At 37.4% G+C, this 16,555-nt stretch overlaps 2 protein-coding genes across 2 annotated transcripts; both read left to right on the top strand.

Annotated features, from left to right (window-relative positions):
- The first annotated feature begins 258 nt into the window (after positions 1–258).
- Positions 259–3,154, top strand: LOC104883913 (hypothetical protein). The gene is made up of 2 exons (XM_010668490.4): positions 259–501; positions 618–3,154. Exon 2 carries the CDS (start codon positions 645–647, stop codon positions 2,994–2,996), a length of 2,352 nt encoding a protein of 783 aa, XP_010666792.1. The 5' UTR covers positions 259–501; positions 618–644; the 3' UTR covers positions 2,997–3,154.
- Positions 3,155–10,700: 7,546 nt separating this feature from the next.
- Positions 10,701–11,180, top strand: LOC104883921 (uncharacterized). The gene has a single exon (XM_010668497.1). The coding sequence runs from the start codon at positions 10,701–10,703 to the stop codon at positions 11,178–11,180; it is 480 nt and encodes a 159-aa protein (XP_010666799.1).
- The last annotated feature ends 5,375 nt before the right edge of the window (positions 11,181–16,555 follow it).

The raw sequence follows: 16,555 nt of genomic DNA, 5'->3' as shown, positions 1-16,555 counted from the left end.
TTAGATTATAATCATTTATCTACAATCATCAAAACACTACATGACTCAATAACTTACCCTCGCACATGACATTCACCCAAAGTCCGAACAAACATCCAACCCCCCCTCAACAATATTGAAATTTTGGTCAAACCAAAATTTAGACCTTGATCTATCATGTGAAAGATAGGAAGGTATACCATCGAATTCAAAAATCATTGATATCCGAAGCAAATACTTAAAAAGTTAAGAGTACAAATTGAGAAGATGGATAAGGTAACCACTCCACCCAAAACCCAATTCCTCCGACAAGGTTCAGGGTAATGTAGAAAAATTCCCAAACCTCTATAAAGAAAAAAATTTCCTAACAAAAAAATTCCTCGCATAAAGCCAAAAAACTCTCGTTCATCAACCGCCTCTTTCCTTCCTCATAATTTCTACTGTACCGTAAAAGCGTGGCCAAAGCAAAAGCAATTATCTACCAATCCAACCATCTCAAAGCTCAGCCAGTTTCGATTTAAGGTTAGGGTTTTCTATCCCATTCGAATTTCACTTCTTGTTTTTTTCTTTTTCTTTTTGCAATATTATATATATGAAAAATGATTTGATTGATTGACAATACAAATTAATCAAAACAGGTTTGATTACTGATATTTTTTGGAGATATGGATGCTGATGAGATAGGGTCATCGAGGAGAAAACATTCGCCTGAATCAAAATTTAGCTTCGAGGGAGAAATTGAGGATGGTAAGACAAAGAAAGCAAAATTAGGGTTTGAGGAAGACAGGGTTATGGCGTTGTTGTATGGTATTAGTGAGATGGGTTACCTCTATCGAAACTCTGGTGAGCGGGTTGAAGTTGATTTGAATACAGTTAAGGGTAAATACCTTCTGTTTGTTTGTTTTTACTTGCCTCCATATTTCAGAGGAGATTTTGAATTTGATTCAGTCTATTCCCAAGATCTTATTCCTACATGTTTTGATCTCTATTCTCATAGAGATGATTTCGAGATAGTTTTGGTTACCAAGTTGGCTGATGATAATCCTGATTCTGAGCCGGCTTTCAACGACCCAATGAGGGTTTTTCCAATGTCCTGTCTTTCTGTACCATTCGAGCGTCGTAACTTTATATGCGACTTCTTTGAGCCGCGTCTTCCTGTTGCTGCTGGTGATGGTATTCGTTTTAAGTGCATTTTTGTCAATGTCGCCGAAAATATTCTGCTCTTTGCACACCTCAATGATTCCATGACTTCTTTAGTAGGTCATCTCAAGGATCTTTTACGGAAGAGCTCATTTGATGTCCAACGTTCTTATCAAAGGCTTGCGAAAAATATGTGGCCCGTCAAATCTTTCCTTTCACTAACAGCATATTATTGTCCTATAGCTAGAATTTTTCAAAATGTGAAGCCGGAATATTCTGATGATATCAATACCATGGTTTCTCAACTATTTCCCATCCAGATTGGCCAGTCATTTGATGCTAAATTCCTGTTGTCCGGTGGTTTGAATGAGTTGGGTTACCTTGTCCGAATAGGTGGTGAGCGAGTGGAACTTGGCAAGGCAATTCGGGACAAATACATAATGGTTTGTTGTTTTCACGTGCCTATGTTCCATGGAGGATGGAATTCAAGTATGGTTCAGAGTCTAATAAATACATGCTCAGAATTGTATGCTGCAGATATGGATTTTGAAATGGTAGTGGTTGCAAAGATGAAGAAACTAGCTGATCACAAGCAGGTTTTTGATCACTTCTTGTCGGGATTTCCCTCTTCTTGTTTTGTAATACCATTTGAGGACTCGAAGCGTCGAAATTTTATATGCAAGTACCTTGAACTCGATGATATTCAATGCCTGCTTCTGGATAAGAAGGAAAACATTCTACTTCATGGATATCCTAGGTTTGCGCGGTCTTATGGAGCCGACGCCTTTCCCTTTACTGATGAGAAGCTGCAGAAACTTAAAGCCGATGAAAAACGGAACCGGGAAACTTTTAATAATTACATTGTGCAACTTTTGACATCCAATCCGTCTGTTATTCTAAGAAAGACCAATGCAGCAGATGGTTCTGACACGATGACTATTTCAGACCTCAATAAGAAGGATGTTGTTGGGTTGTTCAAGTGTGTTAATGGAAAACTCATTCCCAAGCTCCAGGAGGTATATGAACAATGCAAAATTCAGCAGAAGCCATTTGAAGTTTTGCTGGTCTACATACCCTTTTCTAACAGTCTTGACCCGAAAAATCACAAGTTGTATATTGATAATCTGCTGCAGAAGCACAAGTTATCTTTGTGGTATATGCCCTTTAATAATTCTGTACACCACAAACTCTGTCGATTTACTAACAGCTGCTTTGATCAGCTCATCATCTTTAGAGCCCAGGATGCACATATTGATATTTATGGTGCAGAGGTCATGATCACTTTTGGAATAGATGCTTATCCGTTTTCCAGAGAGGAACTTGTCCAACGGGAATTGAACAAGTTCAAGGAAGTCACCTTGGAGACATTGTTGGTATCTAAGTCACGGGATTACCTTCTTAAAGGAGGCGCAAATATTCCTGTGGCACACCTCAGGGGAAAGAATATACTTGTTTGGATTAGTTCTCTTTCTGTCAATTGTATTCCTTTTTATCATAAACTATTTCTTTGGTACAAAGAGAATCAGGCGAAAAATCCTGATTTCGAAGTGGTCTTTGTTCGGAAACATTCTTCCGATCCTATGGACGATGATTTAACACTGTCTGATGTAATGCCATGGTTGGTATGCCCTTTTGACGCTGATCACTCATCTTCCGTGCAGGAGAAATTATTCCCGAATATGAGGTTAAATGATGATGATCTTGTGCAATTTGGAACAGATGGACTGCTTTGTTCATTGAAAGCTGGGTACCTTCTACATATTGGTGTTGATGAATGTGGAAAAATTCCATTTGGTGGTTCTAATCTACACCGCGAATTCCTTTGCAAAATTTGTGACAGTATCAGGATGTCGGACTCATTGACAATTCTAGAATGAATCTGCCAAATGTGGCTCTTTAGTTCCAATTTCTAGAGACGTTGCTTTTACTTGCTTAGTTTCTGGTATTTTTACTGGACAGATTTCTATTACCATTTACCAGTGATGTATTGTCTGTAAGACGCTATGATCAAGAAACAGTTTGCTCAGTTGGCTTTTGTTCTTGTCTTTATCAGTGTTTCTCATTTCCTGAATAGGCTTATTAAAGCTAATTGATGAAAATTTCATCGTCTTTAGTTCTTTACAGTATTTCTTATATCTGTGGGAACTAAATTGTATGCGTATAAATATGCTGATTGATCGAATTGACATGGTGGATTTATGTTTTATTATTCAGCTGATTCCCATCTGCTTCTCTCTCATCCTCTCCATTTTTCCTAGTGAAGCTTCCCTTCACTGTTTTCATCTACTTCTTCCATAGTTTGTCCTTTTAAATCTGCGTCTCACGCTGACGCCGTCCTCATACGTTTTCGTCTAAACAAAAAAAAATCTATTCACTTGTAATGTTTCACCTATTTCGCTCTTCTTCTTCGCTGTGTTGATTTTACTCTCGAGACATTAGCTTATATTCCATGATCTTAATTTTTATTCAACTTCGGATAGGAATAATATTTCAAAGATCTCTGGTTCCGCAGCTTGGGACCCATGCCCAATTGAGTCGCCGGTGGTTGGACGCATAGCAGCTTGAACGACGGCGGCAGGGTGAGGGATGGTGTGGCGAGGAGAGAGTGGTGGTTGCAGCGAAAGGGAAGATGGATGAGGAGAGGTCATTTTCGTCATTGTCAAGTGACTCACAATAAACACAAATTATTAGAATATGCAATCTAATTTTAATATAAAATTAGATGAAATCAAGACTAAAATTTTCTAATAAGTCCATTTCATTTCACTCTAACCCAATACTATCCTGGTCATTTCTTCTTTTCTATTTCACTTTTTCTTGATTATCGAACTACAATAGATAATTTGAAAAAAAATAACTCCGTAGTTTTACCAAATGGGTTAAAACAATCACTAAATTGATTAAAATAGTCATTAAATGGATTAAACTAGTCAATGAACGTATTAAAGAATGTCAATACTGAATAGATTAAACTGATCACGAAATAGATTAATCTGGTTTCTAAATAGATTAAACTAGTCACTATATTTAAAAAAGGTGACATGTTCTCCTATTAATATTGAGCTTGGGTCGTGCCTAATTTTAAGTTAAAATTAGGCGGTCTCTTACAAGACCAACTGCCCAATAAAAGAATTATGTGGGGGAAGATTTGTAGTTTTGATCATGCTGAAAATTTCGAGTATGATCTTCTTGAGCAATTAAGGCATAATATGCTTTTACGGTTTCTGTTGTTAGGTTTTATTTTGTTTAATTAGACTTGAATTCTTAAAATATTTGTTCTCATTCGAAAATGGGAGTAATAGTGTGCATTATGTTTATATTGTGTTGGAATTGAGCTATTTATTGTGTTAATCTGGTGAACTAATAAAAGTTGTAGAACTCTTTATAAGGTGTCTGATTGATAAAGTTATAGAGTGTGTTTGTGATGGTATTGAAGAGTGGAGAAGTTATACCTGTTTATCATGTACTTTGTTATCTTTTTATATGTACATTATGCGCTTAGTTTTTCTCCTTCAATTTCTTGCTTTGCTTAAATATTAATCTGTAGATATCTAAAACAAAATCAATATTGAAGTTAGAAATGAGATTGGATTTCATTGCTATTGTTTACATTGTTGAGTACAGAATTTTGATTGAGGAATTCCGGTCAATATTAATCACCGAGGTCAGCAATTTGATGAGTTAGCTTGCTAGAGATATCTGCTCGCAATGGAAGCTTATGCCCCTAATGATGAGAAGGTGGTATCGAGTGTTATTCCTCATGCTGGTAGCTCTGTAAAAGGAGTCAATATAAATATTTCACGATTAACAATAAGTAACTAGCTATACCAAAGCCTTGTAAAAGCAGCAATCAGGAATATGCAAATTGCTTTCCTCATCTTTGAACCATCAAATTTGTTATTTTCCTTTCATGACCAATATCTAATGTACTTATATTACCTTGCTTAGGGGTTAAGAGTCATTCATTCTTCTGTTTGTGCTATTACCTAGTGGCTGTGTGTTTCTTATGTGGTCACTGGTTGTTGCTTCAAGTTCATGGCAGCTGTGAATATTAATCTGAGTTTGGGCCTCTTACAGTTGTGCATGAAACTGCAATTAAGCAGAGTGATTTGGTTAGGATTTTAATTTATGTTTTCCTGTTGGAAGGTGCTTCATCTCCTTTTTTATTCCCTTAACTGTGCTTGTTATCTTAGGATTTAATCTACCAAATGTGGCTCTTTAGTTCCAGTTTCTTTAGGATTTGCTTTACTTGCATAGATTCTGGTATTTTTACTGGAAAGATTTCTATTACCAATAATTGTCTGTAAGACGCTATGATCAAGAAACAGTTTGCTCAGTTGGCTTTTGTTCTTGTCTTTATTAGTGTTTCTCAATTCTTGAATAGGCTTATTAAAGCTGATTCATGAAATGGCCTGATAATTTCATCGTCTTTATGGTATTTCTTATAGTGGTATATGGGGAACTGAACTGTGTGCGTATAAATATGCTGATTGATCAAATTGACATGGTGGATTTATGTTTTATTATCAGTTGATTGCCATCTGCTTACTTTCCCTCCTCTCCATTTTCCATACTCAAGCTTCCCGCCACTGTTTTCATATCTTTCTTCCATAGTTTGTCCTTTTAAATTTGCGACCAACGTTTTCGTCCGAAAAAAATAATCTATTCACTTGTAATGTTTCTCTGTTTTTGCTCGTCTTGTTTGCTGTGTTGATTTTAATCTCGAGACATTAGCTTATATTCCATGATCTTGATTTTTATTCCATTCCCAAAAGGAATAATCTTTCAAAGATATCTGGTTCCACAGTTGGGAGCCATGCCCAATTGAGTCGCCGGTGGTTTGACACATAGCAGCTTGAACGACGGCGGCAAGGTGAGGGATACTATTGCGAGGAGAGAGTGATGGTTGCATCGGAGGGGAAGACAGATGAGGAGAGGTCATTTGCTTCATTGTCAAGTGACTCCCAAGAAAAAAGTTTTGCTGGGAAGATTGTATGTTGGATCATGTTGAAAATTTCGAGTAAGATCTTCCTGAGTAGTTTAGGGTTCATAGTTCTATTCTTATGTTTTGTTTTTATTTAATTAGACTTGAATTATAATATTTGTTTCAAAAATTCTTATATGTGGCCTGCCACACTTCTAAATGAAGCTTACACGGAGATATAGGTGTAGTTGTCCCATATATGAAGCTCCCACAGAAATAATAGATTTCATCTGATTTATTTAAAATTTCCATCTCCTTCAACAATGGCAATAATCTCGACTTTGAGCTCCATGGATCCTCCACCAAAACCCGCACCACCTTCATCCTCCCAAGATGACATCTTCTCAACCACCATTTCTTCTTCCGAAGCAAAAATTGAAAAAACTCCTCAACATTCATCAATGGCTCCTCCACCAAACCCTAATAAAATAAAAAAGGAAAGAAATTTGACGTTTGTTGGGAAAAAATAGGAAAAAAAAACAAGGGAATAAGAAATAAAAGAAGACAAAACACCGAAGTTGATGCATTGATGATTGATCGGTAACCTGAGAACTATCATGTCGGTTGAAGCTTCTGTCATGGAAAAAGGAGCTCAGGTTGAACGGGTCAAACTGGTCGGGTACGGGTCGGGTCATAATCGGGTCAACTTTTTATTCGGGTCGGGCCGGGCCGAGTTTGTTCGGGTACAGGTTAAGATCGGGTCCATGAGATTTCGGGTCATGTCGGGTCGGGTTAGAACGGGTCGGGTTAGATCGGGTTTTCAATCTCCTAAATAAATAAATCACATATAAAACTAATGAGAGTAGATTAAATAATTCATGGACAGTGGCTAAATTATATAAAATATTTCAATACAATATTTTCCTTAAATTTGTTTTAAAAAGTAACTAATATGACAACTTTTCGGGTCGGGTTCGGGTTGTGGTTATCATTTTCGGGTCATTTCCGGGTCGGGTATATTCGGGTTTGGGTCGGGTCGTGTTATTTCGGGTTTCGGGTCATATTCGGGTCGTTAGTTTCAGGTGAAAAACGGGTTTCAGGTCGGGTATTTCGGGTCGGGTCAACGGGTACGGGTCATTTTTGCCGGCTATAAGCTCAGCAAGCTTCATTTTGTTGATCAGTAAGAGAGGATAGAAGATGTGTATTTTAGTGTAATTATGTCAAACTTATTCACCATGTATCTTTTGAAAAAAAAATTCATTGTTCTTTCTCATTGTCGCATGTATTTTTTTTCTTTTTTTTAAACAAGAGAGAAAAGTAGGCTAGCCCTTGCAAAACATTTTTTCGGATGATAGAGAGAAAATTAAGATCACGAAGTTCAAACTAGTGATGGAGACAACGACACATATGCCCTCTGTGAGCCAGGAAATCTGCTACCTGATTGGCCTTCGTGAAACAATGAGAAAAAGCAACATTCCCAATATGAAAAAGATCAAAACGAGCATCACAAATTAAAGCATTGATTTCTCAAGGAATCTTCCAAGTCCTTTGGAGAGAATTAATAACGGCCAAATGATCTCCTTCTACCACTAGGTTCTTTATACCCGAGGCTAGTGCCGCTCTAACAACTTCTCTCGTGCAACAAGAATCGAATAATTACTATGGATCGACATAGCACCCATAATAACTATAATACCCAACCAATTACAAATGGTAAAATCACAGTAAGCACTACCATCCTGCAATTTAGACCCATCAAAATTTAACTTAAAAGACGCAGACAAGGGAATTGCATAAAAAGGAGATGATGAGCATCTTTTTGAGTGATAAAAACATGAATCAGACCTTGGTAAGAAGACCATCGACACAGACTTTCCAGAGAAAGAATTTAATTTTAGGAGGGGCATTTTGGGCCCAAATTCGAATAAGTATGCACAAGCTTATCTAAACTCTGCAAAAACTTCACTCTTGATTTAACAGACTAAATCTCATCACGATTCAGCCCCCACACTAGTTTATCAGAGCAATCAGATGACAGGATAAAAGATCTCAACACATCCTTAACACCATAGGTTGGGGGAAAACTCTGTAGGAAATGTTTGTTTCTATATCTTATCCACAAAAATACAATCACTAACCCACAATGAGTCGTAACTCAGAGGGCCAAAAACAATGGAAGAAATAGGCACCAGATGCGCCCAATTATCATGCTAAAAAGAGATATCTGAACCATTACCTATCTGCCACCTCAAACCGCAACGAAAAAACGGACGAAGACGCATAAGTTTCTCCATAGCTAGAAGTATTACTACTCACATCATAATCTCAAAGCGACACATGTTCCATATATTTCTTCGTAACGAGGTCCACCCAAATATAATAAGGGGATGAAATGATTTTTCATAAAAGCTTCATTTGGAAAGCCATATTTGTAATTTTCACCCATTTGAAGCCTAACCCACCAAAATATTCAAGACGACAAATTGAATCTCAACCAATAAGATTTGTCGTCCTAGCATTCCAATCTTTATTCCAGAACAAAATCTATTTGTTTTAGCTAACCCTTGAAGAATACAAGAAGGAAGATAAAAAAAAAATTTGCATTTCAAAATTAGCTTTAGTAGGTAAGTTAGAATGAATCAACATAGCTCTACAAGCTTGAGAAAGAGAAGTCGCCTTCCATTTCGATAATTTATTCATTGTCTTATCCACCATTGCCCCAAACATATTTTTAGTAACACGAGAATCGATAATGAGTCATCCTAAATAAGTACCCAGATAGAAAGCATTATCTATCAACAAGATTTTTTTTAAACCTGAGACCATCCTCGTGAGAGACATTAGCCGTACATTGAAAGGTCGACCTGTGAAAGTTAACCAACTGACCAGACATAGAGCAATACTTTATCTCGAATAATCTTAATAATACACCAACATTCACCATTAGCTTTAGCAAATAACATAGTGTCATCAACAAACGTTAAAAACGACTTTAATGCTTGATCGACCTATTTTAACACCAAGCAACTTAGAGTTATAGAAACTATGATTATGAATTTGACTACCCAACACTTCTGCACAAAGTATAAATAGATACATAGATAAAAGGTCTCCTTGATGCCAACAGCTATCTAGAAGGAAAAATTCAATCCCTTGGGATCCCATTCACAAGAACTGAAAAAGACACCGAAGAGATACATGTCTTTTATCCATTAAACCCAAGTAGGATGGAATCCTAACTTTTCTAAAGTCATGATCACATAATCCCATTCGAGACAACCGTAAGCCTTCTCCATATCTAATTTAATTGCAATCCACTATTGTAGGCGTGGATTTTCATTCCTTTAATGCCTACACGTGGTGTGAGCGCGTTTATTTGACTATCCCATTGTTAAGGTTTTATTAAAAATATGTTTTTGAAGTCGCCAATAATTCTTTAGAGGAAGAATCATAAACCTAATTAGTTATTAAAATGATAGGGACATCTTAGGGACTTATCCATTGTAGATTTCTCCATCTTGACTCCATAAATGGTCTAGATCCAAAAATTGAGTTCGGGGGTGAGGGTACAATATAGTCAGGAACTATATTGCCTATTGCTGGCCTCTACTAAACACCGATCCGTCACATATTTTATGCAAATTGATAATCAAACAACATTTTAAGCACCCGAAAAATAATTAATCTAAGTCGGTTTAGAAAACACATAAAAAGACTAATTATTTAATGACAAGTTATTATGCAATCATATTATACAAGGTTCCTAACAAGTTGTCCAATTTATCAAAATTAATTAGAATAACTCTTACGTTTGTTTAGAAATAAATAAAAGGTGATAAATTAGGCAAACAGGCGTACATAAATAGTCATACAATAACATGATTATATACATAAAAAAGAAAAAGAGGTTATAATTTACAAAGAGACGTGATTATTATTTAAAAATCTACATCATGACAAGAAATGGATAGTAACTTCAATAAAATAAAATATAATTATTCAATGATCCTCATGATTATACCTATACGGTTTAGATCGAAGAGTGTAACGACCTTCGAAGCAATCTTGGAACTGTTTATGCTAAAATTTATCACTTACGATGAAATTGAAGTTTGGGAAAATTTAACCAGATTATGTTTAAGAAAATGCAACAAATGAATGCAATGGGGATCAAAGGGGATGAACACACAAAAATGGTAACGCGGAAAACCCCAATGAAGATGGGTAAAAACCGCGGGTGGATGGAGATCCACCAATCTACTATGGTTCACTGTCTTTCTTAGTGAGTGACTGTCGTTAAAAAAGTATCTTTCTCTCAAGTATTCTCTCGATAATGTTGCATAATCTCTCACTTATGACCCTCTACTCTCTTATGTATGCCTTTTTCTTTCCTTGGCTTTTTCTCAATGAATACATAATAAATTCACTAATTATTACATTAATTTCCGTTTTACAATCATGGGAGATCTTCCCTATTTATGTTCCAACGTCACAAAATACGCTCCTTAACGGCTGATTTTATGCCTCATATGCTCCTTCCTTATTTGGAGAAACCGTTACTGCTCAATGCTTGGCTCCAATTTTGCGTTCTCTGTCGCGTCTTCAAGTCATGGTCACCTTGTCATCATGTTGGATTGCTCCATGTCATCACGTCATCATGTCATTGCGTCAATGTCATCCTGTCAAAAAATTCAGCCATAACAGTCAGGCCTCTCTGGGGTTTGTGATTCGTGATCATCTGGGGGAAGTTATTCTGGCTGGTTTAAATTCGTTAGGGTGTTGTACTTCTATCCTTCAAGCGGAAGCTTGGGGGTTGCTTGAAGCTGTGCGGGGTGCCTATTCCCTGAATCTTTCCAATGTCATGATTGAGGGAGATAAGTTTGCAGTCATTAACACGGTCAATAAGATTTGGCATATTCCATGGAAAATTGACAATATTATTTGTAATGTTGGTATGGAGCTTTTGAAGTTCAATTCGGTTTATGTGAAGCATTGCTTTCGGGAGGCTAATCGAGCGGCGAATTTCATGGCTCATCGGGGTCATGCTGTTTCCTCCTTGTGTTTTAGTTTCCCTCCTTATGATATGGATTTTTCTCTCCTCATCCGCAAGGATGTTTTAGGCTGGCCACCGGACTAGAGGCCTCACCTAAGTTTTCTTCTCTTTATCAAAAAAAAAAAAAAAATTACCAACTCTCAACACCAACTCATCCAAAAATGGAAAATAAAATATGAACAATGATATTTACTTACAATTTTCATAACACAAACATATTCACGAAATTCCACGAATCATTAACAAAATTCAAGTAAACCAAACACCAGCAGCAACAGAACTCGCCCACGTTTTGCTACGACAAAACACCGATTTTCTTTTTCTCGTTTCCACCATGGTGAAACCAGAAAAACTAGTCGATTTTATCATGATGGAGACGAATAAGTTCAGTTTTTGCCAAAAAAAATCTAAATGTTTTATAAAGTTGATGTAAAATGTAAAAGATTTGTTTTAAAAAAAATGTGTTAATACAGACGGCGTTAGTAAATAGTATTGTAAATAGTACCCTAAAAAAAGTATTGTAAATAGTAAACCCCTTTTTTTTCTCATCAATAGCCTCCTCTTTCTTTCCTGAAATCCTCTCAAAAATTTTACTGTACCGTAAAAAAGTTCTGATTGATTGACAATACATAATTAATCAAACAGGTTTTCTTTTTTTTGGAGATATGGATACTGATGAGATAGGGTCACCGAGGAGAAAACATTCGCTTGAATCAATATTTAGCTTGGAGGGAGAAATTGAGGATGGTAAGACAAAATATAATGTTTTCTTATGCCAAAATATTTTATTGAAAACTTTTTTCCACAACTCACTTTCAATTTATTTTCTTATGCCAAAATCTTTTATTGAAAACTTTTTTCATAAACCTGACATAAGTACATGAGTTCCTGTGCGTACAGGAACTCGCGTCAAGTTCCTGCACTCACAAAAACTCATTATAAGTATTATAGATCTAGGATTTTTATTATCCAAAAAACTGATAAGATAAGATTAAATAAACTAAAGATATAAAATCAAAATCCTAAATGAAAACTGATTTTATTTATAAAACTATTTTATTTAGAACTTATCTTTTTTCATTTAAAAACTAAATCTTATCTCAAAACAACTAATGCATATTATTTAAGAACACTTAATCAAGTAGAGAGTAAGATAATAATATGCATCTAATTTATTGAATTTTATATACTCTTGACTTTAAGTTTCACGAGTTCCTTACGACCTTACGAGTTCCTTTAATAGCTCCACCTCTGGAACCTCGACGTGCTAGTTCATTTAAGAAACTTTACACTAATAGTTCCTACTGAGGAACTGCTTGTTTCAACTATGAAACATTAGGAACTGCTCTCAGGAACTGCTCCCACTCAGGTTGCTGCTCCCACTCAACAACTAATACATATTTAATGTTCCTCATAGGATATACCTAGGAACTACTTCATTTGTGTTCCTTTTAGGAACTCTCCTAAGAACTTTGTTTGTGCTTGCTTCTATATCATTTTTTGAACTTTTAATTTCATGCTTGGTTCCATGTTAGAAACTTACATAAAGTCTAGCAACACATCTATATAATTAGACTTCTTCTCTCTTTGGATTTCTTCCTCAGGAACTTCACTTATAGGATTTCTTCCTCAGGAACTTCACTTATAGGATTTCTTCTAGTGACTTGTGTGATATATTCAACCTTCCATGACTTGTTTTATATTAATGTAATATGCAAATCTCAAACACACATGTTAGTTAGATCGGTTTTTTCACCAAATACTCCCGAGTTTTCACAAAATTCACCGGGTACCCTCGCACTTTTGAAAATACACCTGGTACCCCTCAGTTTTTACATAATACACCCAAATGCCCCTACTGTCAACCATCCGTTAGTCCTCCGTTAGAGAAAACTATAATTCACGAGGTACCCCTAAAACTAAACTTATTTCACCAGGTACCCCTTAATGTTTTCAAATACAACATGAAATGTAACGGTCAGAAATTGATTTAAAAACTAGCCGTTATGTCTTTTACCTATATATTGTTGATCTCCCTCTTAACATCCTTACCTGAAACTCTTCTTATCATCTCTCTACATTATCCTAATGAATTCTCTTTCAAAGACTTCTTCCTCAACACAAGAATCTACATACCTTAGAGTTCCAAATCAAATGTGTAAATGTGGCAAGAAATTCGCAATTAGAAGTTCTGATTCAAGTTTAAACCCACATAGTTTGTACTTTAAGTGTGATGTTTGTGAAACTTTTCGGTGGTGCAAAGGTTGGGTGGAGTAAAGTGGAGGTTTTAAAAATGAGGTACAGAGTATGGGAAGCACAGAGGACGAGAATATGTAAGAAGAATTGAAGCATTTGAAGAAGAAGATTAAAGAACAAAAGAAGTTAGTTAGGCTTATAATTAAATTAGGTTTACTTATGTTTGTATTGCTCCTCTTTATAATTTAAAAGTAAGTTATGTAATTATTCTAGCCACAAGATTTGGAAAATAAAAGTTGCTATTCATAATAATCATTGTAGCATACATATGTATCCACAACCAAAAAAAGAAGTAATGTAATCACTATTTCATTTACAAAAACTGACTTCACTAAAACATCAAGAAATGGAGGTTAATCACTGTTTCTTTACAAAAACTGAAATCACATAATCACCCAAAAATATGAACATTCAATTAGAACCCACAAAATATGTTTAAAACCAAGGTTGTTGTTGTTGTTGTCAGCTTGCTTAGGTGGCCTTCCTAGCTCTCTTCTGTGCCTTGGAAGTACTAGCCCCACTGGCAGCAGCTCTCTTTTGACCTTTATCACCTCTGCCACATGTCCTTGCATTGTGGCCTAGTTGCTTGCACTTGCTGCATTTAACAGAGCTGTGTCTCTTGGCCTTCTTTGCTTCATTCACTCTTCTTTTCCTCTGCTTTGGAGGTCTGCCAGCACCTCTCTTCCTGTTTGGAGGGTTAATGTGAGGTAGATTGTAATCTAGCCACTAAGAAGAATCAGCCATGGGATGGATGTGCTCACCATAGGTGGCCTTGTAAGCTGCACCCTTGTAATAATCAGAAACATACTCAATAGGGTCAATCCTTTGATTGTACATGACCCTCAAGGCATGCTTGCAAGGGATCCCACAACCTTGCCACTTGCCATAACCACAACTGTGCCTTGCCAAATTGATTGGAAACTTGACATTGTCATCTGTCACTTCAAACTCTCCTCCTCCACATGGTGTAGCATGACAGAACCTTGAGTCTCCACTCCTGGTTTCAAGGACCTTTGTAGCATAATCAGTCAACTACCTTGGCTCCATGTCAATGGCCTTGTCAAACCTTGCACCAATTCTCTTCATGGACCAAACTCTAATTGCTGTGAAATAGAACAAAAATATTAGACATGAATAATATAGTAAATTAAAAAAAGTTAACAAAGTCATGATGAATACCTTCAAGTAGATTCAGTACAGGTAAATCTCTGTGAGCTTTGGTGCAAGCATTGAAACTTTCAACAAAGTTTGTTGTATTGTGATCACAGGAGATTGTTGTGTCAAACATGTACCTAGACCACTGCTCTGAGATGGTGTCTAAGTAAGCTGCAGCATCGGCATCAAAAGCCATAATCTTCTCCATAGCCTTGTTGAAGACATAATAGTTGTAAGCATTTGCTGCAATCTAGAATACCTTATGGAAGGATGTGCCACTCCAGCCTAAGTTTTTGCAGTTCATGTAAAGGTGCTGGCAGCACACTCTCCTAGTTGCCTTGGGGAACACCCCATGAACAGCAGCCTCAACACCTCTCATCCTATCACTAATGAAGCACCAGTCATCCTTGGTGCACCCTTCCTTCTCAAAGCAAATCTTCAAATTCCTAAAGAAGTACTCCCAAGATTCCAGACTCTCAGTGTCAACTATCCCATAGGCAATCAAAAAAATATCATTGTTACCATCCATACCAAGAGCTGACAGTAAGATCCCCTTATAGTATCCACTCAAATGTGCCCCATTAATGCCTATCAAGGGCCTACAACCTCTTAAGAATCCTCTGGCTTGGGCAGCTAGCAAAGGAGAAAAAACAAGACTTGAACCTAGGTGCCACCTGCCCTGTGCTCCCTGTCCAACTTATCAAGGCATATGACCCTGGGTTGGTGGCTTTAATAACCTCTGCATACCTAGGCAGCAAGCTATAAGCCTCAGCAAAACCCCCATAGATCTGCTCCTTGGCCATCACCTTCACTTTGTAAAACAGTCTTTTCTTCACTATCACCCTAAACCTCTCTTGGGTGATCTTTTGTTATGCTTCCACTGGAATTTCAGGACTGCTTTTAATCACATCAAGTACGTGCTTACACAACCAACTTGAAGATATCATGGGGTTCTCCTCCAACCTTCCACAAGTTGTGTGTTCCCCCTTGATAGTCTTTATGGCCCAACTTATCTTGTCAGTTAACCTGGAAGCATGTATCCTCCATTCACATGCTTCCATGACACAAGCAACAGTAAATCTCTTGTTGTCAGCCTTCAGTACACAAAGGCCAAACCCCTCTTGAATACAAAAGTCTCTCAAAACCTCTAGAAAGACCTCCCTAGATGGAAAGATCAACCAAGGCTCTAATACTATACTGCCATATGGCTGCTCAGTCCATATTTTCCCATTCTTGTACACCTTGTCCATGGTTGAGCTCCCATCTAGGTAGTCCTCAAAACCAAGCTCACTGACATCATCATCTAGGATGTCATGCTCCTCTTCTACCACAAAATCACCTAGCACATCATCATCCTTAGATGATTCTTCTTCCTCCCCAACAACAAACTCATCATCATCATCACTGCTCTCAGCATCTCCAACATTACCAAAATCTAGCCCAGATAGGCTTGCTCCTCTTCCACTACCTTTCCTCCCTGTCCCCTTAGGTTTTGGAACATAGCTGCCCTGCTTTTTAGCTGTGGTTTTAGGGACTTTGTAACAAGAGGGCCTAATCCTTTTACCCTTCCCTTGCATTGATGGTGGTGGTGAGTTAGGCTGGAAAAGTGGAGGTGAAGATGGCTCAGAGGGGGTAGGCTATGATGTGGTTGGCTGTGAGGGAGTGGGCTGTGAGGGAGTTGGCTGTGAGGGAGTTAGCTGTGATGGGGTGGGCTGTGAGGGAGTGGGCTCTGAGGGAGTGGGCTGTGAGGGAGTAGGTTCTGATGGGGTGGGCTGTGAGGGAGTGGGATGTGAATGAGTGGGTTCTGATGGGGTGGGCTATGAAGGAGTGGGCTGTGAGGGAGTGGGTTGTGTGGGGGTGGGCTCTTCTTGTATGGGTTGTGAGGAAATGGGCTGTGAGGGGCTGGTTTGTTGTTTAGGGGTATTCTTCTTCTTGGGCCTTGGTGTGAGTTTTTTCTTCTTGGGGGTTTAGGGCTTAGTTGCACATGTCTTCTTCCTAGGTGTTGTTCTTTTTGGGGTCTCCTTTTCTTGGGTGGGCTGTTATGTGGT

This window comes from Beta vulgaris, chromosome 8 (assembly GCF_026745355.1).
Source record: "Beta vulgaris subsp. vulgaris cultivar EL10 chromosome 8, EL10.2, whole genome shotgun sequence".
NCBI classification, from domain to species: Eukaryota; Viridiplantae; Streptophyta; class Magnoliopsida; order Caryophyllales; family Amaranthaceae; genus Beta; species Beta vulgaris.
Note: the sequence above shows the minus strand (reverse complement) of the source record. Positions and strands in the feature narration are given on the sequence as shown.